Source organism: Psittacula echo, assembly GCF_963264785.1.
Source record: "Psittacula echo genome assembly, chromosome: 4".
In the NCBI taxonomy this organism is placed as follows: Eukaryota; Metazoa; Chordata; class Aves; order Psittaciformes; family Psittacidae; genus Psittacula; species Psittacula echo.
Genome location: NC_137738.1, coordinates 86,799,509 through 86,822,752, shown reverse-complemented (window position 1 = coordinate 86,822,752; position 23,244 = coordinate 86,799,509). Strand labels below are relative to the sequence as shown.

The 23,244-nt window shown below is 42.3% G+C and overlaps 1 protein-coding gene across 2 annotated transcripts in view; it reads left to right on the top strand.

The window, feature by feature from the left end:
• Positions 1-2,186: 2,186 nt before the first annotated feature.
• ARHGEF10 (Rho guanine nucleotide exchange factor 10) overlaps positions 2,187-23,244 on the top strand; it is a gene marked incomplete at both ends in the record, with an annotated part of 104,464 nt that continues 83,406 nt past the window's right edge. For both annotated transcript variants that reach the window (XM_080616264.1, XM_080616263.1), the window contains one exon: positions 2,187-2,223. In XM_080616264.1, coding sequence (XP_080472390.1) covers positions 2,187-2,223 — 37 coding nt within the window. The remainder of the gene's footprint in view (positions 2,224-23,244) is intronic.

Genomic DNA, 23,244 nt, shown 5'->3' with positions numbered 1-23,244 from the left:
TGGAAGGCTGCTATGAGGTCTCCACGCAGCCTTTTCTTCTCCAGGCTGAACAGCCCCAACTTTCTCAGCCTTTCTTCATACGGGAGGTGCTCCAGTCCCCTGATCATCCTTGTGGCCCTCCTCTAGACTTGTTCCAACAGTTCCATGTCCTTTTTCTGTTGAGGACACCAGAACTGCACACAATACTCCAAGTGAGGTCTCTTGAGAGCAGAGTAGAGGGGCAGGATCACCTCCTTCGACCTGCTGGTCACGCTCCTCTTGATGCAGCCCAGGATACGGTTGGCTTTCTGGGCTGCGAGCGCACACTGCAGCCGGCTCATGTTCATTTTCTCATCGACCAACACCCCCAAGTCCTTCTCTGCAGGGCTGCTCTGAATCTCTTCTCTGCCCAACCTGTAGCTGTGCCTGGGGTTGCTCTGACCCAGGTGTAGGACCTTGCACTTGTCATGGTTAAACTTCATAAGGTTGGCATCAGCCCACCTCACAAGCATGTTGAGGTCCCTCTGGATGGCATCCCTTCCCTCCGGTGTTATCAACCGAACCACCCAGCTTGGTGTCATTGGCAAACTTGCTGAGGGCGCACTCAATCCCACTGTCCATGTCACTGACAAAGATGTTGAACAAGACTGGTCCCAACACTGATCCCTGAGGGACACCACTCGTTACTGGTCTCCAATTGGACACTGAGCCACTGACCACAACTCTTTGCATGCGGCCATCCAGCCAGTTCTTTATCTACCGAGTGGTCCACCCATCAAATTGATGTCTCCCCAATTTAGAGACAAGGATGTCGTGTGGGACAGTGTTGAATGCTTTGCACAAGTCCAGGTAGATGACGTCAACTGCTCTGCCCCTGTCCATCAGCTCTGTAGCCCCATCATAGAAGGCCACCAAATTGGTCAGGCAGGATTTCCCCTTAGTGAAGCCATGCTGGCTGTCACCAAGCACCTCCTTGTTTTTCATGTGCCTTAGCATGCCTTCCAGGAGAATCTGCTCCAAGATTTTGCCAGGCACAGAGGTGAGACTGACTGGTCTGTAATTCCCTGGGTCATCCATTTTCCCCTTCTTGAAAATGGGGGTTATATTTCCCTTTTTCCAGTCTTCGGGAACTTCACCTGACTGCCATGATTTTTCAAATATGATGGACAGTGGCTTAGCAACTTCATTCACCAGCTCCTTCAGGACCCGCGGATGGATTTCATCAGGTCTCATGGACTTGTGCTCATTCAGGTTTTTAAGATGGTCTTGAACCAGATCCTCTCCTACAGTGGACTTAGAGTCTTCATTCTCACAGTCCCTGCATCTGCCTTCCAAGACTTGGGGAATTTAGTTTATTATTTCCCCACTGTACCTTGAACTTCACTGTGTCCTTTAACTTACTCTTTTATACTTTGACTATGGAGGCTTTCCAAGGGCTAGAGCTGTTTTGTGTGCTGTAGCTAGCAGATGTTGTAGCTTCTTGAGGTTAATATCTATGGGCTGTGCAAGAGTAGCACAGAAAATTCAGCATTGTTTCTTCTTCTTCTGGGATGGCTTTTGGAAACTTACTTTGCCCCCTCAGCCTCGTTCTGAAATGTTTTTGACTCTCAGTCTCTTGAGTTAGAGTGAAAATGGGTTTGGGGCAGAGTGTGTGCATTGCTCAGCATAACAGGTCCAGTCTTTCCTTCCAGATGATACTAGAATATCACAATTAATCATGTGTATAAAGTGTATACTTAAAGCTTGTGATTTCTGTTTGCCAAATGGAGAAAAGCTTTATCAAAACTGATGTTTCCTAGAATTTTTATCCCTCTCCTCTTCATGAAGATTTTGAAACAGAATATGCACTCCAAACAGGCACTAAAATAGCATGCTTTAGTGATTTGCTTGTGATTGCCACAATGGGAGCTGCAGAGTACGAAATAGTTTTGAAAACTTCATCTTTCTTCAGCTGGCTTATTGTGATCATTAAAAGAATTGGCTCCAGTACTGAGGGCTGTGTACATAAAAAATTGCACTAAATGTATTTTGAAGCCAGAAGCCAGGCACATTTCCTCTCTTCCATAATGATATTAGCTAATAGGTATGGACTTGGCCAAATTGAAAAGGAGTGTCTCAGTGTTTGGAAACTATGTTAACCTACAAACATGTTCCCTTCATTTCTGCAGGGTTTTTCAGTCTGCTAAAGGCACGGTGGATATACTAGGATGGACACAGAGGAATTCCCTCCACCACCACCAGAAGGTAATTGAAATTGCTTGGGGTTTAAAGCCAATTTTCTTGTAACCATTTGATAAGATTTCCAAAACTGTTTTACCTCCCAGATTTCCATTTCCCCATATCATCTTAAGACTTGGCCACAGTGGTATTTTATTGAAACATGAGCTCCTGTCATCTACTCTGTCTTGTTCTTGGACCTTGCTTGCCGCTGTTGTGAGAACATGATGGAAGAAATCTGGGGAGCGAATTGTCCTTATAGTCGAAATCTGCAAATACATGTTTTCTGAGGCACCATGTGTGAACCACATCATCACACTTTTGTCATGTGCTGTGGCATTCTCAAGTGTTCATGCACGTGGTACCCTGTAGAGAAAAAACAAGTGAAGCCTTTGGCATGGGCAGGATATTTAGGCCTATGTTTCAAATGCCTGGACAAGTTTGGAGCCTGAATTGAGAAGACAGAGAGAGAGGGGTAAGTTGTTTTCTGTTAGGGCATGTGCTGCTTCAGCCAAGCATACTTAATCTGGGCAATACCTGCTAAGGGCAGTAGCTGAAGGACCTTCTTCTGATGCTGCAGCTCTCTAGCTACAAGCATTCCCATGGGAAGCAGAGGGGAAGCATGCACAGCTGAACCTCTGTGTGGTAGAACACAGGTTTTTTTGGGAGAGTATTATGTATGCTGGACTATGGAGCTGGTTCTGTAAAGTTAATACTCAGCGCCCCTTGCCTTCTATATGCTGGTAGCAGTATGGCCACTGGCGTGCCCCAGGTTTCAGAGGGCACAAAGGCAGGATCTACAAAAACACCGTGTCATTGTCTTCAGTGTTTATGCTCTCTCTAGGAGAATATTGCATGTGGCAGTTTTTTCCTGTTTGATTTCCTGTAAACACACCCTTGTGGAGTGCTTGTTATTATGCATCTTAAATCTTAAAAGCATTTGGCTTCTGGTAGGTAGATGCTGGGAGACTTCTTAGGAGAATTATTGTGTGCTTGTTCTGATCATCCCAAAGCACAAGTTTATGGAGACATGAGTTTTGCAGACCTGTGATTGAACCTGGTACAGCTGTTCTTAGTTTGGTAAAGCTGCTAGCACTGTTTGTACAGGTAGTGACTTTCCCATAAATTTTTGATCTGTCCCTTATATATGACATCATTACTTATGGACTTTCACTCTATTATATATCTTGCTATATGTGTGTATACATATAAATAATATACATTATTGCTTATAAGACATTTTACTTGTTGTTCACACAGAACTTATACCTATGTGAAGCCACTTAAGTATGAAAGAGGGTTTATTTTTTGTTGTTAGGAATTTGGGAATTTCCATCATAGATCAAACCTGCTTTCTCTCCATCTTAGACACTGCCACAAATAGAGATCTTGTACGAGATGCTACCTAGGAAATTTGGAATATGAAAGAAGCAGAAAGTTATGAAATCAGCTTTTAATGGGTTGGATTTCTGGCCAGCCTTATGTACAGTTTTGTCGATATCATGAGATATCATTGAGGTTCTTGTTGACAAAAATGCTTTTCCTGTCCTTATCCTAATCCTTGTGGTCAGGACCCTGAATTTAGCTCTGTTTTGTCTAGTAACAGTTACTGTGAGACTGTTTCTGTTGGATTATCCATCTCCAAAGCAATGTAGTGCAGTGGGGGAAGAGGCATTCCTAAAGAATCAATATTTCCACTTGAGCAGGGGCTGCCGTACTTCAAAGACAGCTAATAATTGCTGCAGCAGCTCCAGCTTTCTGCAGCGTGTCAGTGTGTGATTCTGACAGAAACTGAGTGATGTAGTTCAGTATGATTCCAGAATTCATGTTCTTTCTTTGCAAAGCTGTTTGTAACATGCTGAGCTATGTGTACTGTGTCCTTACCTTCAGACATGTCACTCCTTAATAGGCTGTTAAATAAATAATTTATTTAACGTAAATGAAGATTCTGCTCTACCTGATCTTGTGTCAATGGATACTTTCCCTGTCATCTCAAAAAGCTTTGAAACTATTAGAACTTGTATGTTGTGGTTTTTTACTTTACCGTTGGTAGGTTTCTTAAAGCATATTAATAAAGGGGATATCAGTGAATATAAGTTTTAATAAGGATACTAAAATACACTTTAGTTCACTTCCTAGGTAACTCTCATGAGCCATTTTGCAGGTGGAAAATAAGTGAGGATTTCAGGGCCAAGTTCAACCGCAAATACACATAACAATTAAAGGAAGGAAACACGCGGGATTTGTTTGTAATGATTGAGGGATTTTTTTTGGCATGCATAGACACTGGCCACCCATAGTTTCTGCACAGAATGGATGAGCAGCAGCAGCCAGTGCCATCTGAGGGGTGGGTGCATGGGCAGGTTATTGTGGCTCATAGTGAGGATGAGGCTCATGCTGGGTGCAGGACCCAGCATCATAAAAAAACTGTTCTTAACTTTTACGTAATCATTTTAAAATCCTGAACTGGGGCCACAAATGAAATCAGTGCGGCTTTTGGTTGGTGGTGTGTGGGTTTTGTTTTTATTTTTTTTTTTTTTTTTGGGGGGGGGGGGGGGATGCATGTTGGTGTGGGTTTTTTATTATTTTTCTTATTTATTTATTTTTTTTTATTTCTTGTGACCTCACAGGAATTTTTTCTCTTACCTGTTTGTTGTCCTAACAAATCTAGATGCAGTGTTGAAAGTCACATGGGTTCCTTTCCAGTTACAGGTGTATACCTTGAACTGTAAATCTCAATTTTATTCTTGTCAAGTGGGTTTCTACAGTTTTAACAATTCCACAAACTTATTTGTATCAATCCTAATGTATCTGAAGGGCAAAAATAATGGTAAGCCTTCAACTGTGCGTGGGGATGTTGTGAGAATGTATATGAAAGCTGTGGAATTAAATTAATGTTAAATAATGTCTTTTCATTAACAATAACTATCTGAATCTATACCTTGTTTCAGTTAAGATACAGTTAAAGTCAGTAGTAGGGCTTCTTCTGCCACTTCTTGATTGGGAAAAACTACATAAGCTAAAATAATGGAGTGAAATAACATATTTTACCTTTATTTAATTAATTTATTATGCTTACACAACATATCTGCTCATAGCTGTTTGGACATTCCATTCATTGTTAACTAGGCAGTGGCAAGTCTGTGCTAGTTAATTCCCCTACCCCACAGCAAAGTAAAGTACTGAGTAACTTTAGGAAAATTAATGCCCTTATGCTCCTTCCTCCAGACTACTTTAAAGAGTTGTTTCTTCTAGCTATGATTAAAAATTCCCTGATATCTTTCTCTGTATATTTTGAATGAATTTATTTGTTAACAACCCAGGAACACTGGATGGGCGTAGATGCAAAGACTTCCTTGACTAAGAGCATAATCCAAAAAAAAACAATTTCCAAAATTGACACTTGAGATGATATTGCTAGTTTGTGTTCCCTTCTTTAGTGTGTCTGTGCATATAAATGTATGCACAAAGTGCTGGTAATTAAGATTTCATACATGAAAATATATGATGTCCAAGTGGAGACCAGTGATAGGTGGCATTGCTCAGCGGTCGTTACTGCGATTGGTGCTGTTTGACATCCTTGTTGGTGACATGGACAGTGGGACTGTTGTACCCTCAGCAAGTTTGATGATGACACCAAGCTGTGTGGTGTGGTTGACACGCTGGAGAGAAGGGATGCCGTACAGAGGGACCTGGACAGGCTCAAGATGCGGGCCAGTGTGAATCTCATGAGGTTCAACAAGTCCAGGTGCAAGGTCCTGCATGTTCCCCATCCCTGGCAGTGTTCAAGGCAAGGTTGGATGGGGCTTTGAGCAACCTGGTCTAGTGGAAGGTGTCTCTGCCTGTGGCAGGGGTGTTGGAACAAGGTGGTCTTTAAGGTCCCTTCCAATCCAAACCATTTTATGATTCTAGATAAAAAATTCCATGGCTATTTTGTAAAACAGAGGATAATTCTAGTTCTCTCAGCAACAACAAAATAATAGTTTTTAAAAGTTAAATGGAAATGACAAATTTTATCATGGCTGTAAGTTGTAGTTATGTTTGTAATTGGTTGCTGTAATGGTGTGTCCTTAACCAAAGCCCTTTAGACAAGAAAGGGATATGCTGTGCGCTGCAGACTGTGCAGGGAGGAATTAAAAAGCTGGTAATTCCAAGAACCAGCAATCATACTGTGCTTCTCTTGTAGAGGAATAATCTGCACTAGCTAGAACCAGAGACTGGATGTTTAATGGTAGGATGGTGTTTGTGTGATAGCCTGTGCTTGTGCTATTACTGCTTTATTAGACTATGTAGTCTCCGGCTGTTTTTCATTACTTTATAAACATCTTAGTATCTTGCAAAGTGGAAGTCCTTTTCTTTAGGTATAGAAATGAGGTGTTTATCAGGTCCTATTTCAAAAGGAAAACCAGCTTTGTTTGCTCAACAAGATGGATGCCTGACAAACAGATTCTTGCCCAAGGGAAGCTGGGGTGGGGTGTACTCTCTGTGTCAGATAGGCTTCTGGTTTTACATTTTTGTCTCTGAACAGATCTGTTTCACTATTTCTGGTACATGGCACTACATCTTGTGTGATTTCTCTGTGAAAAGTATTGGAAAGTGTTGGATGTCTTTGCTCATACTGAGTATACTTGGAAAGAATTCATTTCAGTTGTCCTACACAGAGTTGCCTTGTACAGTTGCAAGACCTAAAATAAGCTTTAAGCTTTGTTTTATAATTGAGTCTATCAAGGTAGACTAGTATATAGTAATGAGATTTAGAGTATGGCTGCATCACAGTATAGTTCTTGAATCCTGAACAAATAGTATAGTTTTCTCATAGGAATTAACATATCATTTATATTAAATTTTTTAACTGAAATGCTGAAATTTTAGTGTCCGTACAAGGACAGTGTGAGAATTAATTTGATAGCAAAGTCTTCATATTATTGCCAAATACTCTCTTCACCTGAGAGAGGATCACTTATAACTCTTCATTTTGGAAGTATGAGGTACCCTTAAAGACCAGGTCTGGTGGAGTGCTGATGTTCACTCACCCACACCAGTGTCCCAAATACCATGGGTAAAGTAGGTGAGAAACCTTGTTCTGCTGATATTTGGAGTTTAAGATGTTCTTCAGTAGAATGAAATTGATCTTTTGAACTGAAAACAGACTGAGGGTATCTTCTAGACAATGATCACAACAGCATTTTGTACACCTTTTATATATAAATGTTCAGCTCTCTAGGGCTGTGAGTGGCATATTTCTTTGTTCCTGATACACTGAGACACAACAAGGAGGCCAAGGACTTAAATCTGGATATCCTGTATGTGATCGAGTGCTGTGATTGTCTTTCCGTGGTTATTTTTTGTTGCTTGCCTGGCAGTGCCGGAACACTGAAATAGTCATAGTTCCTCTGTCCCTGAGAAGGAAGTCTGGCTTGAGTCTAGGCATGAGAGTGAAGTAGGAATAACTGTACTCTCGGAAGAGTTCCAACTGGGATGACTTTACATATTTTAACAACAAAACCAGCAACTTTGGAAAAAATTTTTGGTTAACCTTAGTAGGGAGCTGCTGGAGGGCTGCTGTGTTTTGCTGTAGAGACACTATTTCTCTGTCATGTATATATTTCTTTCATATTATTTAGTTACCTTTTGTGCTGTTTAGTGAATAATCTCATATTTTATTTAGGTTTTAACTGTTTAAAAAGCTAATTTTGTGACTAAGACAAGGCAATTCAATTGGGGCTTTTATAATATTGGCAAGAAAAGCGCTTGTATGTTTTACAGTTTAGTTTTTGGAAGTGAAGAACTCTGTGGAAACCTAAGTTTGTATTTCAGACTAAAGTAAAATAAAAAGATGTTACTTACTATGATTGGGGGATTGAAATAAGAACTCTGCTTAAATTAAAATGCAGCTAAAAAGGGAGTTGGTATTGGGCTAAACAGCATTGTTTGTTAGATATCTATTTCCAGCATACAGACAGTTACAAATGATGGTAAAAGGGGAGCCAAGATTTCAAAAGAGTGAGAACAGCATATGAATTGTAGTTATGAATGGTCCCTTGTTTTTCAAGCTGGCAGTAGCTTGTTGGTGTCTGACATCCCATCTGTAACAGAACAATTTATTTATTTCTAAAGATCACATTTCTCTCAGTAAATAAAGGAAAATGCATTGTTTAAGGTAGAGATCAATTATTTTGCGTGACAATTCAGACAAGCTGTGTAACAAAGGCTAACAAGAAAATTCCCATTGCAGGAATGCAGCTATGGTGTCACATGTCACTCCTAATTATGTGGGTTTTTTTCTAGCCAAGTATATTTGAGCCTTGGGAAAAACATGACATAATAAGAAAATGAATAGGTTAATTAAAAACTTATTTCTGTTTTTAGTATCTACAAAGGAAACAGTTTAAATGTAATTATATCTTACTCTTTTTTTTAAGTAGTACAGTAAAATCTTTGCTAGATAAATATATGTTAAATGATCAAATGTGGTTTACTGTCAGATTTCCGAGTTTGACATCATCATCAGTACTTTGATAGTACTTGGTGTTTTCTTTCTGAGTAGTAAGTTACAGTTGTGTTTTCCAGTTCACTCAGCTGCTCTGTAAGGTGGCTGTCCTGACAGTGCTAGCTGTGTGTGCAGGGACAAGGTCCAGATAAGTTGATCAAAAAGAGCAATTCATGATGAGATAAAGGGCTTTCAAGGGATTGCAGCCTTTTGGTCTGGAGCAACTAGTATTGTTTGCTTTAAATACAGATTGCAAAGAAATTTGTACTGATTTTGGGATATTCTTTCAATGGATATTTGTGTAAGCTAAGTTTTGGAATTTTAATTTTGAATAGTGGGCCAACATATAAGGAGAATTATTTTTTTCTCTTGTGCTTTTGCCTTTTTTAGGACTCTTTTTGGGCATTATTAACTGGCCAGGATAGATTGTGCCAAATAACTGAGGGATTTTGTGGTTTTTTTTAAATTCTGTTTCTCTGATGCTGATCCCAGTAAATATTCACTAACCATGCCTAAAGCCTCTGTAGTGATTCCGCTTTACAATTTACTGAGTGAATAGCTGTTTTTACACATCGTTCTAATTCTTTTATGTTGTTCATGAGCACCGGTAAAAATCTGAGTTATGGTAAGTTAAATAAAATGTCTGAATTAATGAATAAAACATACATTAGGTGCTGCTTGCTTTTGCTACAGAGAGGAACTGAAACTATGCCAGGCAGTATGAAGAAACCATACTTGATAAACATCTTTTTAACTCTCCAACCACCTCTATAGGTTTTCTTTTTGATTCCTTATTGAAACAATCTTTCTAGGAAATGTGGCCATGTCAGTTTCATCTGAATGAATACAGAAGGTGATTTTGTCTGTCAAAGAAAGTTTGTTGCAGGAATACATCTCAATGTTAAATATTCTGTTGTTAAGCTCAATAACTTTGGTTAGGTGAAAGTATAATAGTTCCTGCAAAGAGTCTTCTGTTACGCTGTTACAGTTTTCTCCAGGGGCTGGAAGAAGGACGTGTGTGCTCCTGTGCCACAGGAATGCTGACACTGACAGGAGGCTTCCCAGTCTCCGTATTTCCCAGTTCAGTATGTCTGAGGGAGACAAGGTGAAATACAGGTGCTGTCCTGGGAGCAGTGAATTGGTTCAGTGTAGCATGTCTGGAGCATCTTAGCAGTCTGCTGGATTGCAGAGAAAGGCAGAAGTAAAATTAACTTTGGCTGGTATTGCTTTTTGCCACTTGTATATCTGATGGTGACCCACTCGTTTGCATAGGAAGAACACTTGCCAGCCAGATTCTTAAGAAGGCTCTTCATATTGGAAGAAATTTCCCCCTGTCTTCCACGTGGACTGGCTGAAGCTCTGGTTCATGAAGTTTGGTAACGGTGGTTGTCTTTGGGCAATGTTAGGGCCAGGACAGGGCTTCCTTCCCACTGGGTGCCTAACAAAACGAAGCAATGAAGAGGAATGTGAGGCTAATGGACTGAAAGGTCTCAAGGAAACACCATCACTGCCCAGCTCAAGCCAATGTTGTCTCAGGTGATAGAATTTCTGTTAGAAGCTGTGTTAAAAGGGTACGGTAAAACAGGGTTTTGGAGACTTCAGTTAGTGAGTCTTGATGTAAGAGTTACTGTTTTCTTGGGTTTGCTTGAGTTCCACAGATGTATAACAGGACCATAGTATGTTAGGGCAAAGAAGAGCAAGACATAATAATTAAAACAAATGCTAAGAAAGGGGATGCTATAAAACTCCCCATTAGTTGCTGGGGTAATGGATTTGTCAAGCTTTGAATGTATTAAACTTTGTTTACAAATCAGTCTGTTTAGTGTTGGGTGAAGGGGTAATGACAGAAATGACTAGGTCAGAAACCAGCTGAAATCCAAAATATTTTCAGTGTTGTCCTGAATTTACAAGACGCAACCATTCTGTTCCAGTCTATAATTTTTTTCTGTAGTAAAAGATGCTGTAAGTTGCTGTAAAAGTTCATTTCTAGACTGCTTCTTTGCTCAGAATATACTGAGGAGAAAACACAAGTAGTTAAATCTAAGTTATTTTTAAGCATGTTAACAGATTGTGTGCAGTGCTCTGGGAGTGTTAGGTGGAGTTACGGTTGGGAAGAAAGGAACCTGTGGCAGTGTGTCCAAAAAGACAGATTGAGCCATGAAGCTGCATGCATCTTCTGAGCCCAGCCTTGGCCATTGCCACAGAAGGAGTCTGAACATATGAACACTTCTGATACTGATAAGGAAGCCAGGTGCTTTTAGGTGTTCAAAGTTCTGCTTTTGGGAGTGCCAGCAAGTGTTTCAGTGGCGACATTGCTAGATAAAGGGTTGTTCATCCTGGACCAATGACACAGAATTTACTCATCCCTTTGCCTAAGTCATGTGAAGGTTCAGTCTGGGAACTATGTACAGTTGTTGGCAAGGTAGGGAAACAAACATGATCTAAAAATGAAGTCAAATCCCTTGCTACTTCATATCCAAAAATGTGTCAACCTGGTAGAAAGATGTTGCTAGGTGTGATCCAAGGCCTGGGATACTTAAGCTTTTGCTCTGGATGGGTTTCAGCTCTTTTTAGTATGATATATGGTTGATGTCCCTGAACTCTGTGCTTTTTTTCTGTAGAACTGGAATCTTGTACTCCCTGTTTTAGGTCTCCGTGGTTTCTTTCTGCCACTTCCTGCTTCACAGGACTCCCAATTACTCTTACAGTCTTTGCAGCCCAAGGTATTATCAGATGATACAGCAGTTTTATGTTGCCAATTAGAATGAAACAGACTATTAGAAAAATCCATATTCCTCATACCACTGAACTGTAAGTGCTTCAATGTAAAAAGTAATTGTTTGTAAAACTAGGTACTGATAAATGATGTCTGCTAGAAGGTGTGAAGAAATAAAGAACAAACCAGACTGTTCCCACTGGTGGAACTTTCCTTTAAAATGGTTGTTTTATCACAAATACATCAACTACATGGTCAAAACTGCATTTCCTAGAAAATTTTCCTTTTCTTCACATGATACTTGTATGCTGTGGTTAGTCAATGTGCTCCATCGCTGCACTGCTGGAGTTGGATATTTCATTTTCCTAATGACTATGCAGTCATCCTGCTGTTTCATTTCTGTTTTATTAAAGCTGTGTGTTTTTCCCAGTCCCTCTGTGGATTGTCCATTTGGCAGCATGTCCTAGGTGAGTTCAGCAGCTCATATGCACAGTAGCCGAGGCTATGCTTGGCTACACGGCCAGCACTGGCATCTATCTCTACCAACAGACATGTTGTACAGAAAGGTAGCTTTTGTGTTTTGGCTGCTATACCTCATGTTAGATGCCTGGTGGCATTTATACTAATTCAGACTGGTAACCTTGGTGCTATTAAGTATTATGTGTATCAGTATTCATAGAGTCATAGATTAGTTAGGGTTAGAAAAGACCTTAAGATCATCTAGTTCCAACCCCCCTGCCATGGGCAGGGACACCTTCCACTAGACCATGGCACCCAAGACTCCGTCCAGCCTGGCCTCAAACACCGCTGGGGTGGAGCATTCACAGCTTCCCTGAGCAACCCATTCCAGTGCCTCACACCCTTACAGTAAAGAGCTTCCTCCTTATATCCAATTTAAACTTCCCCTGTTTAAGTTTTAACCTGTTACCCCTTGTCCTATCATTACAGTCCCTAATGAAGAGTCCATCCCCAGCATCCTTGTAGGCACCCTTCAGATACTGGAAGGCTGCTATGAGGTCTCTATGCAGCCTTTTAATACTGATGGAAAGCTAATAGCCTTTACTATGGGTGATTGTTTTTCAGCATAGATGGGGACCTATCATGTATTTATGCAGATTTCCAAATAATGGCTGTACATACTTTCCTTACAGCATCTCGTTTTAAGACCTTTGGTTGCTGCACATCAGCAATGCTTCTTGATGAAGTTTTAGTGGCAGGTTTTACTAATATGGTGCTGAGGTGGAAGAGATGCTCAGGATTAGGCTAAGCCTACATTTCTGGCTGTGGCTAGCAATGCCAGTGTTACCAGTGTGCCGAGTATAAAGGCAGTTCAAGGAAATGGTCATGAAATGCTGATTTTTACATAACAGCCTTTCTGATTGTAACATAGCCAGCACCGGCAAACAACTTGTGGAATTAAAGGTGTACAGGTCTGGTGTTGTTGCTGCCACTCTCTGGGCAGCCTGGTTCATGTCTGATGTTTTTATTTCTGATAACTTCTGATCAGACTTGTGATTTTTTTTCAACTTGGTTATTTTAATTTTTAGCTAACTTTAAGTTTAATCTTTAGCTGTGTGAGCGGTTTGTAAGGTGCAATGTTTTTGGTATTTGTAAATCTTAAGATTCACAGATCTGAGCTTTGTTTCAAGAAATAAGATTTTTTTAGTATTAGACATGCTGTTGTTAGCAGTCGCTCTCTGATACTTGAGCAGGCAGATTCATCGTGTTTTTTACTTCAATTTTGAGTTTTGTTTTTTATCCAGAAGAATAATAATCCATTGTGAATGCTTGACAACATAATTAGTATGTAATGTGTGTATTTATGAAATACTAGAGAGACACTTTTACTTGTTTGTTTGTTGTTTATTTGCAGGGAGAGCCTACTAATTTGTGTGGTTTTGCTTTTGTTTCCATCACTGGAAACACTTTTAGCATGAATGTGTACTGTTAAGTTTTGTTGTATTTTTTTTTTTTTTCTGTAGCTGTTTTCCCCAGAGACTTGTAACACTGACATTGTGATCATGCCTTGGATGCGAGCATGGGCTGTGTGTAATTAGCAGCGTGCCTCTACCCCACGGAGTTTCCTGCAGCTCCAGCTTAGCACAACTGCAAGTGAAAGGGGAATGAAAGTTGTTGGTTCCAGTCTGCTTCCATGGGAAAGAGTGCTTACCTGTGTGTGTTTGTATACACAGTTTTGCGATCGATGTTTCTTCTACCCAGGAAAAAGGATGCTTTGTACCTGTGTGACTGCATGAGGAGCTGATTTATGGATGCCAGTGGTTATGTGGCAGGTGTCATGCTGTGACTTGAAAGTATCAGTGAAGGGCAATGTTTGCAGGAGCACTTGCTCCTAAAAGCCAGCCTTGCTCTTATGGAGTCCCTCCTGATCTGCCCTGTCACCCTGCATACCTCACCCCTCTCCCTGCCCAGGTGCTGGTAGAGCTGTCATTTGGGGAAGGGCAGAAGAGAGATGTGGGTACCAGAGTGAGAGCTGGGCTTATTCAGCCTGGAGAAAAAATTTGGAGGGGATGTTTTACAAGGACATATAGTAACAAGACAAGGGGGGATCACAGAATCACAGAATCCCAAGGGTTGGAAGGGACCTGGTTTTAAACTGAAAGAGAGTGGGTTTAGATTAGATATTAACAAAAAATTACTTTCTGTGAGGCTGGTGAGGCGCTGGCACAGGTTGCCCAGAGAAGCTGTGACTGCCCCATCCCTGGAAGTGTTCAAGTTCAGGCTGAATGGGGCTTTGAGTAACCTGGTTAATGGAAGGTATCTCTACCTATGGTAGGCGGGCTGGAACTAGATGATCTTTAAGGTCCTTTCCAACCCAAACCAAACCGTGATAATTCTGTTATTTAACTTTAGCTTCCTCTGCTGATACTGAAGTAGCGGTAACAAGTAGGAGATGTGAGTGGTAAAAAATACCATGTTACTTTCTAGCTGCAGGAATGCAGTCTAATCAGTGCTAAAAAGCAGGTTGCACCTTGTCGTGGTTTAAGCCCAGGCTGTAAATTAGAACAACGCAGTTTCTTCTCCCCCCCCCATCCCCCAGAGGGATGGGGAGGAGAATTGAAAGAAAGTAACTCCCACGGGTTGAGATAAAAACAGTCCAGTAACTAAGGTATAACACAAATCACTACCGCTGCCACCAATAATAATAATGACAAGAGAAATAAAAAGGAAAGAGACTTCTAGTTGATGGGCTATAGCAGGCAACAGCGTACAATTGAGTTCATTGGCTGTTTTCCCCTAAAATCAAATCCCCTTGAGGTACACATCGGACTTCCCCATCTTCCCGCATTACCCACCAAGTATATCCGGGTCCCTGAGCAAAAGCAATCCCACGAGTGGGTTTGCCTTTACCTGAAGCAGGAATAACCCAGACTGTCTTCCCCAGCAAATTCTTCATGTGCACCACAGGAACTTTGTCCCCCTCTACAATATGTAAAAGTTCTGACTGTGCTGGGCCAGCCCTGTTGGCAGATCCTCTGGTGTTGACCAACCAGGTGGCCTTTGGTAAGTGTGCATCCCAATGCTTGAAAGTTCCCCCACCCATTGCTCTCAGTGTAGTTTTTAACAGCCCATTGTACCGTTCAATTTTCCCAGAGGCTGGTGCATGGTAGGGGATGTGATATACCCACTCAATGCCATGCTCTTTGGCCCAAGTGTCTATAAGGTTATTCCGGAAATGAGTCCCATTGTCTGATTCAATTCTTTCTGGGGTGCCATGTCGCCACAAAATCTGGTTCTCAAGGCCCAGGATAGTGTTCCGGGCAGTGGCATGGGGCACAGCGTATGTTTCCAGGCATCCGGTGGTTGCTTCCACCATGGTAAGCACATGGCGCTTGCCTTGGCGGGTTGGTGGGAGTGTGATATAATCAATCTGCCAGGCCTCCCCATATTTATACTTCAGCCATCGTCCTCCATACCAAAGAGGCTTTAACCGTTTGGCTTGTTTAATTGCAGCACATGTTTCACACTCATGAATAACCTGGGCAATAGTGTCCATTGTTAAGTCCACCCCTCGATCATGGGCCCATCTATATGTTGCATCTCTGCCCTGATGACCTGAAGTGTTATGGGCCCACCGAGCCAAAAATAATTCACCTTTATGTTGCCAATCTAAGTCCATCTGAGCCACTTCAATCTTAGCAGCTTTATCCACTTGTTGGTTGTTCTGGTGTTCCTCAGTGGCCCGACTCTTGGGTACATGGGCGTCTACATGGCGTACCTTCACCACCAGGTTCTGCACCCGGGCAGCGATATCTTGCCACAGTGCAGCAGCCCAGATGGGTTTACCTCTGCGTTGCCAGTTGCTCTGCTTCCGTTGCTGCAACCACCCCCACAGGGCATTTGCCACCATCCATGAGTCAGTATAGAGATAAAGTACTGGCCACTTTTCTCATTCAGCAATGTCCAGGGCCAGCTGGATGGCTTTCACCTCGGCAAACTGACTCGATTCACCCTCTCCTTCAGCAGTTTCTGCAACTTGTCGTTGAGGATTCCATACAGCTGCCTTCCATCTCCGATGTTTTCCCACAATACGGCAGGACCCATCAGTAAACAAAGCATACTGCCTTTCACTTTCTGACAGTTTATTATATGGTGGGGCCTCTTCAGCACACATCACCTCCTCCTCTGGTGACATTCCAAAATCTTTGCCCTCTGGCCAGTCCATGATGACTTCTAGAATGCCTGGACGACTGGGATTTCCTATTCGAGCTCGTTGTGTAATTAGTGCAGCCCATTTACTCCATGTCGCATCGGTTGCATGATGTGTAGAGGAGACCCTGCCTTTGAACATCCAGCCCAGAACGGGCAACCGGGGTGCCAGCAGGAGCTGTGCTTCAGTGCCAATCACCTCCGAAGCAGCTCGAACCCCTTCATAGGCTGCCAGTATCTCTTTCTCAGTTGGGGTATAGCTGGCCTCAGATCCTTTGTATCCCCGACTCCAAAAGCTGAGGGGTCGACCTCGAGTCTCCCCTGGAGCTTTCTGCCAGAGGCTCCAGGTAGGACCATTCTCCCCAGCTGCGGTGTACAGTACATTTTTTATATCTGGCCCAGTCCGGACTGGTCCAAGGGCCACTGCATGAACTATCTCACGTTTAATTTGCTCAAAGGCTTGTTGTTGCTCAGGGCCCCATTTAAAATCGTTCTTCTTCCGGGTTACATGATAGAGAGGGCTTACAATCGAACTGTAATTTGGGATGTGCATTCTCCAGAACCCCACAGCACCCAAGAAAGCTTGTGTTTCTTTCTTATTAGTTGGTGGAGACATTGCTGTTATTTTGTTGATCACATCTGTAGGGATCTGGTGATGTCCATCTTGCCATTTTATTCCCAAAAATTGAATCTCCTGTGCAGGTCCCTTGACCTTACTCCGTTTTATGGCAAAACCAGCTTTCAGCAGGATTTGGATTATTTTCCTCCCTTTCTCAAAGACTTCTTCCGCTGTATCACCCCACACAATAATGTCATCAATGTATTGCAGGTGTTCTGGAGCTTGCCCCTGTTCCAGTGCATTCTGGATCAGTCCATGGCAGATGGTAGGGCTGTGTTTCCACCCCTGGGGCAGTCGGTTCCAAGTGTACTGGACACCCCTCCAAGTAAAAGCAAACTGTGGCCTGCATTCTGCTGCCAAAGGAATTGAGAAGAATGCATTGGCAATATCAATAGTGGCATACCACTTGGCTGCCTTTGGCTCCAGTTCATACTGAAGTTCTAGCATGTCTGGTACGTCAGCACTCAATGGTGGTGTGACTTCATTCAGGCCACGATAGTCTACTGTTAGTCTCCACTCTCCATTAGACTTTCGCACTGGCCATATGGGGCTATTAAAGGGTGAGCGGGTCCTGCTGATCGCTCCCTGACTCTCCAGTCTACGGATCAGCTTATGGATGAGAATCAGGGAGTCTCGGTTGGTGCGATACTGCCGCCGGTGCACTGTTGTGGTCGGGATTGGCACTTGTTGTTCTTTGACCTTCAGCAACCCCACAACAGAGGGATCCTCTGAGAGACCAGGCAAGGTGGACAGCTGTTCATTTTCCTCAGTCTCCAAAGCAGCAATACCAAAACCCATCGGTACCCTTTTAGGTCTTTGAAGTACCCTCTCCTGAGGTAATCTATGCCGAGGATGCGTGGAGCCTCTGGACCAGTCACAATGGGGTGCTTTTGCCATTTCCTCCCAGTCAGGCTGATCTCAGCCTGCAGTACAGTCAACTCTTGGGATCCTCCTGTCACTCCAGAGATATAGATGGGTTCCACCCCTTGACAGCTTGACGGCATCAGGGTACACTGTGCACCGTTATCTACGAGAGCTTTATACTTCTGCGGGACTGATGTGCCAGGCCATCTGACCCACACAGTCCAGTAAATCCGATTGTCCCCTATCTCCACCTGGTTGGAGGCAGGGTCCCTCTAACAGTCATCACAATGTTGGACACCTAAGTCGTGTTGAAAGGGATTATTCTTTGTTATCACAGGAGCTGGAATAAAATCAGCTCTTCCACTCCATCTGGGAACCTGCTCACCATAGACTGAAGCCGCAGCTCTCATGGGATGATTAGTCTTGACCCTTGTTCCTATTTTCAATTCACGCACCTGTTCCTCCAAAGCTGAAGTAGGTTTTCCATCCCACTTCGTCATGTCTTCTCCATGATCCCGCAGGTAAAACCATAGGGTGGCCCATGGTGTATGCCTTCTGTATCTTCTCTCTCGAACAATAGGACGTCTTTTGTCAACAGCTGAGACGTGTGTTGGTACACGTGAGGAGCTGGATAAATCAGATAGATCGTCCCTCAATTGTCTGACATCCTGGGACAGTTTTTCCACAGCTGAGATGATGGAAGGGGTGAGATTGTCTTTGAACTCTCGGAGTTTATGAATCATTTCACCCACTGTTAATGGTATTACGTCATTCCAGGTTACTGTTGCCAATGAATGGGCATATGATGACGGTGCATTCCGTGTAAGTTTTCGCCACATGGGTCGTGTACATTCGACTTCATCTGGGTCTATGGGTATATCTCCGTTATTCGGTTTGATGTGATAGATCATCTCTACGATGGCTGATTCCCTCAGAGACTGGATGCCTTTGTCTAAAGTAGCCCACTTGGCCGAACGACTCAGAACATCGTCCTTGTATGGAAACCTTTCTTTCACAGCTGCCAAGAGCCGCCTCCAAAGACTGAGGGACCTTTTCTCTCTTGCAATTGCTTTGTCAATTCCCCCTTCTCTAGCAAGTGATCCCAGCTGCTTGGCTTCCGTACCTCCTAGTTCGTGACCATCAGCCCCATTGTCCCAGCATCGGAGCAACCAGGTGATGATGTGCTCCCCTGGTTGACAGGTAAAATCTTTTCACATATTCTGTAGCTCAGTTGAGGTCTGAGGTCGAGAAGTCACCCCTTCGTCTTCTTCATCATGGGATGATGACTCCTGATCAGATGGTGGCCCGGGTGGTGAATACATTGTTTCTTCATCTTGCTTCACCCTTCTTGCCTCTTTTTTGCTTTTTCTCTTGCGTAGAGGGGCAATCGATATTGGTACGAATTGGTCTTCTGGTTTAGCTGCAGTCATTATCACTGTGCTTTGAGTAGCGGCTGTACTTGTCGCTGGGGGTGGTGTAGCTGCTGTGGTTGGAGCTGGGGTAGCTTCGCTGTCTGTTGCAGTCGAAGTCTGAGTAGTGGCTGTACTTGTCGCTGGGGGAGCTGCACTGTCTGTTGCAGTCGAAGTTTGAGTAGTGGCTGTACTTGTCACTAGGGGTGGTGTAGCTGCTGTGCTCGGAGCTGGAGTAGCTGCGCTGTCTGTTGCTTCGCCCTCAGATCCAGGGACATTTTTTTCCTTTTGAAGGTGCTGGATAGTGTTGAACAAGGCCCGGTAAGCATAGGCCAAGCCCCAGCACGTTGACATGATTTGTCCCTCTCTGGTATGACCAGGATGACAACACACCTCATTTAAGTGTTTTACTAATTCTGCTGGATTTTGCAGTTGTTCGGTGGTGAAATTCCAAAACACTGGAGGGGCCCACTGACCTAGATACTTGCCCATACTATCCCACATACCCTGCCACTCATGGCTGTCCAGCCTCGGGGAAAATCTCTCGGTTCCCCTATTTTGTCGTCTAACCCCAGACAAGACCCAAACCCGACTCTGCTTAACTCTTGATATCAGACGTAATGGTTGTGGACAAAACACACTCTGTACGCATGCCAACATGGTGACCCCCATCACAATCAGCAAACAGGTCTCAACAATATTAAAAGGCCATTCAAAACCTTCAAAACTCTCAAACGATGCTGTAAATGGTCTGGGAGGGGCACTGGTAGGGTAAAAGAAGGTCTCCTTCACAGACTGACTACCCGAGAAGCAGAAAAAAGATGTGTAATTGCTAAGCACTTGTATTATCTACTTCCCAAAGTATAAAGGTGGTGACCACACAGGGAACATAAGCCAGATCAGTTTCATGATCAATTTTTCTATTGTATTACAAGTCATTACCATAAAATACAATGAGACAATAACCTTAGCCCAAGCCCCACACTTGAAAAACACTAACACAGCAAATACCGGCTCTAAGTAAGCTACGGCATATTGAAACTGTGAGGTCAAAACCAGCAACTTTGAGAGCCAATAAATCAGCATTGTGACGAGTGACTATTAATCCAAAACACTGAATGCTTATCACAAATATAATTAGACACACTCCGGTCAGATCTGTTGTTATCTCAACCCTTCGTGCCCCACGTTGGGCACCAAAAAGAACTGTCGTGGTTTAAGCCCAGGCCGTAAATTAGAACCACGCAGTTTCTACTCCCCTACCCCCAAGAGGGATGGGGAGGAGAATCGAAAGAATGTAACTCCCACGGGTTGAGATAAAAACAGACCAGTAACTAAGATATAACACAAATCACTACTGCTGCCACCAATAATAATAATGATAAGAGAAATAACAAGGGAAGAGAACACGATACCGCCCGCCGGAAAAGAGCCCGACAGAAAAGAGGACGTGCCCTTCCGGGTAGCTCCCAGTTACATCCCCCAGCATGACGTGCTGTGGTATGGAATACCTCTTTGGCTAGTTTGGGTCAGGTGTCCTGTCCCTGCTTCCTCCCGGCCCCTCCTCCTCCCTGGCAGAGCATGAGACTCACAAAGTCCTTGGTCAGGGTAAACATTCTGACCAGCAACTGAAAACATCGGCTTTATCAGTATTATTCCCAGGCCGAAAGTCAAAACCACAGCACTGCACCAGCCCCTAAGAAGAAGAAAAACTGACTGCTGCTGCTGAACCCAGGACACACCTAGAAGCTGTGCAAGTGGTGATCAAGTCTCTTAAAGCCTTTTTGCAAGTTCCTGCTGTATATGAATCAGCGGTCATTTTCCGGAGGTTTACAAGTTGGTCAAAATGGCAATGTCTGCATGTATGGGTGTTCCTAGCATAAGGTTCACCTTCCTAGCAAATGCCAAGCCTCTGTTACAAAATTTCACCTGAAATAAAACGTGAACAGCTTGAGAGCCCATTCATCATGAAGCACAGTCAGCATGGTATGTTAGGCCCCAAATGGTTAGTTTTACAAAAGTAATGATAACTTCAAGAATTAAGTTATATCCTGTTATCTGCATACTTCCATTTCTTATTTTTACTGAGTGCCTTGCACGCTACATAAAGAGCTGGGCAGATTGTAACCCTTTAGAAATAAGGGTCTGAAAGGGCAAGCGTCTCACCTGAGAGATCTCTGGAATGTGTGACGGTTAAATAAGTACTCAGATTGATATGTGTGGCTGTTTGCTTTGATTTGCAATCTTTGTAAGTTATCAAATTTTGTAATACCTACAAGTGTTCTGAGATAGTAAACTTTTAATCCTTTTTTTTTTTTTTTTTACTGAAAAGTTCTGCCTATTTCAAGGTACTCAAGGATATGTAAGGAGCTGAAACATTTGGGGAATTTAGTTCAAAGGAAGGTGGGTCCATGCAGTCCCAAGTGTCTTGTTGCAATCCAAACTACATGAGTAAAAAAGATAGATGTTTTAAATGCACTTTGGAATAAGAACAAGCAGCTTCTGCCAGTCTGCTTAGCTTTGACTGTATTAATATTAATATTTTTCCATTGAATTATAATTATGTGTTTTCCATCTGAAGCTCTGATTTTTCTTCATTGGTCAGTGTAATGCGGTGATATGGTAAAAGCGACTAAAAATGTTTATCATTAGGGAAAAAAAAAGAAGAAAATTTGACATGTAGTATTAAGATTATATGATATCGCTAACATACTTCTTCACCCATGAAATCTGTATCAAGATATAAGGAAGAAATCCTTTACTGTTAGGGTGGTGAGGCACTGGAATGGGTTGCCCAGGGAGGTTGTGAATGTTCCATCCCTGGCGGTGTTCAAGGCCAGGTTGGATGAGGCCTTGGGTGACATGGTTTAGTGTGAGGTGTCCCTGCACATGGCAGGGGGGTTGAAACTAGATGATCTTAAGGTCCTTTCCAACCCTAACTATTCTGTGATTCTATGATTTGTTGAATATACAAGCTAGATTACACTTTAGAGGGACACCCCCATCCCCTCCCCCCCAGAAAACAAAAGTGTGTTGGAAGAAAAGCGACTCTTAGATGGGAAAAAGGATAAACACTTTTCCCTTCTGAGAACATGCATATTTACAATATCCTGTAGTCTTTAGAAAATTGTTTATTATGAATTCTTTCAAATCTAATAGATGAATTTCCTCTTTTTATTCCATAGTTCCCTGCTAACTTAAATAAAAAAAAGGGACTGCAACTGATTGCAAGGATGATATTCCTAATTATACAGAAGCCTTCCTTCGATATCTTTCAAACCTTAAAATGTAACATAAAATATTCATATTCTTTGATGGCAGTGTGCCTGTTTATGTCTAGGGCTTCCAGGTTTGTTACTGTGCTCCAAACTGAACTGTTCATGCTTGGGGTTCTGTTTCTTTCTTCCTTTATTGTGGTTTTCCATGGAAAAAATTCAGTTGACTTCTTGAAGATCATCTCTGATTTATACAATTGCAAGAGAGGGCAGTTTTAGGATGCTTCCCCCTATTTCCCCCTTGCTGTGGTTGCACTGTGTTCAAAGTGCACTTGATAAGTGCAGAGCTATTCTGTCTTACTTCTCTAAAATAAACTGTTGAAGAAAACTATTATTGAAGTTTCACTAACTTAATCTCAGCTTTAAAATTAATGGCACTCTTCTAACTCTTTAGCTGTATTACGCTGAACTATAATTTAAGGAAAGTGAATGGGAAAACAGATGGTGCAAAGAATGCTTTGCAATTGGCAGATTTTTGTTTAAATTTGCTTATGCCCCAGCAGGTCTCTAAACACAGCCTAAATTAGCTTGGTTTTGAAGTAAGCTAAAGAAAAAGTAATTTCTTTGAATAGCTTACCACAGAAAAACCTCAAATCCATGTGTTGTGCTAATAATTGAAAGTATGTATTCCGTTTTCTAAATTTGCACTTTCACATTTAATTGTACTTGAAGGAAAGTTTTCCATTATATCAGATATTTTTTTCATGCTTTAAAACCCTAAATAGAAATTTTTTAGAAACACAAGAGTTTCCCTGAAGCATTAGCAAAGCAAATGCTGCAGAATGGTATTGGCATAAGATTAAAAAGTTTAATCAGTTATTGTATTCTCATTGCTCTCTTTGGCACATGTGAAGTTTCAGATGTGAGTAGTGAAGAAAGGGCAAATTGGATTTTTAGTAACTAATTTAATTATTCAAAGTAATTCCAGGTAGACTCTGTAATGCCAAGCACTCTGATTATTAATCTGGAAAAAAAAAAAAAAATAGTGCATTTTAAAATTGGGTACA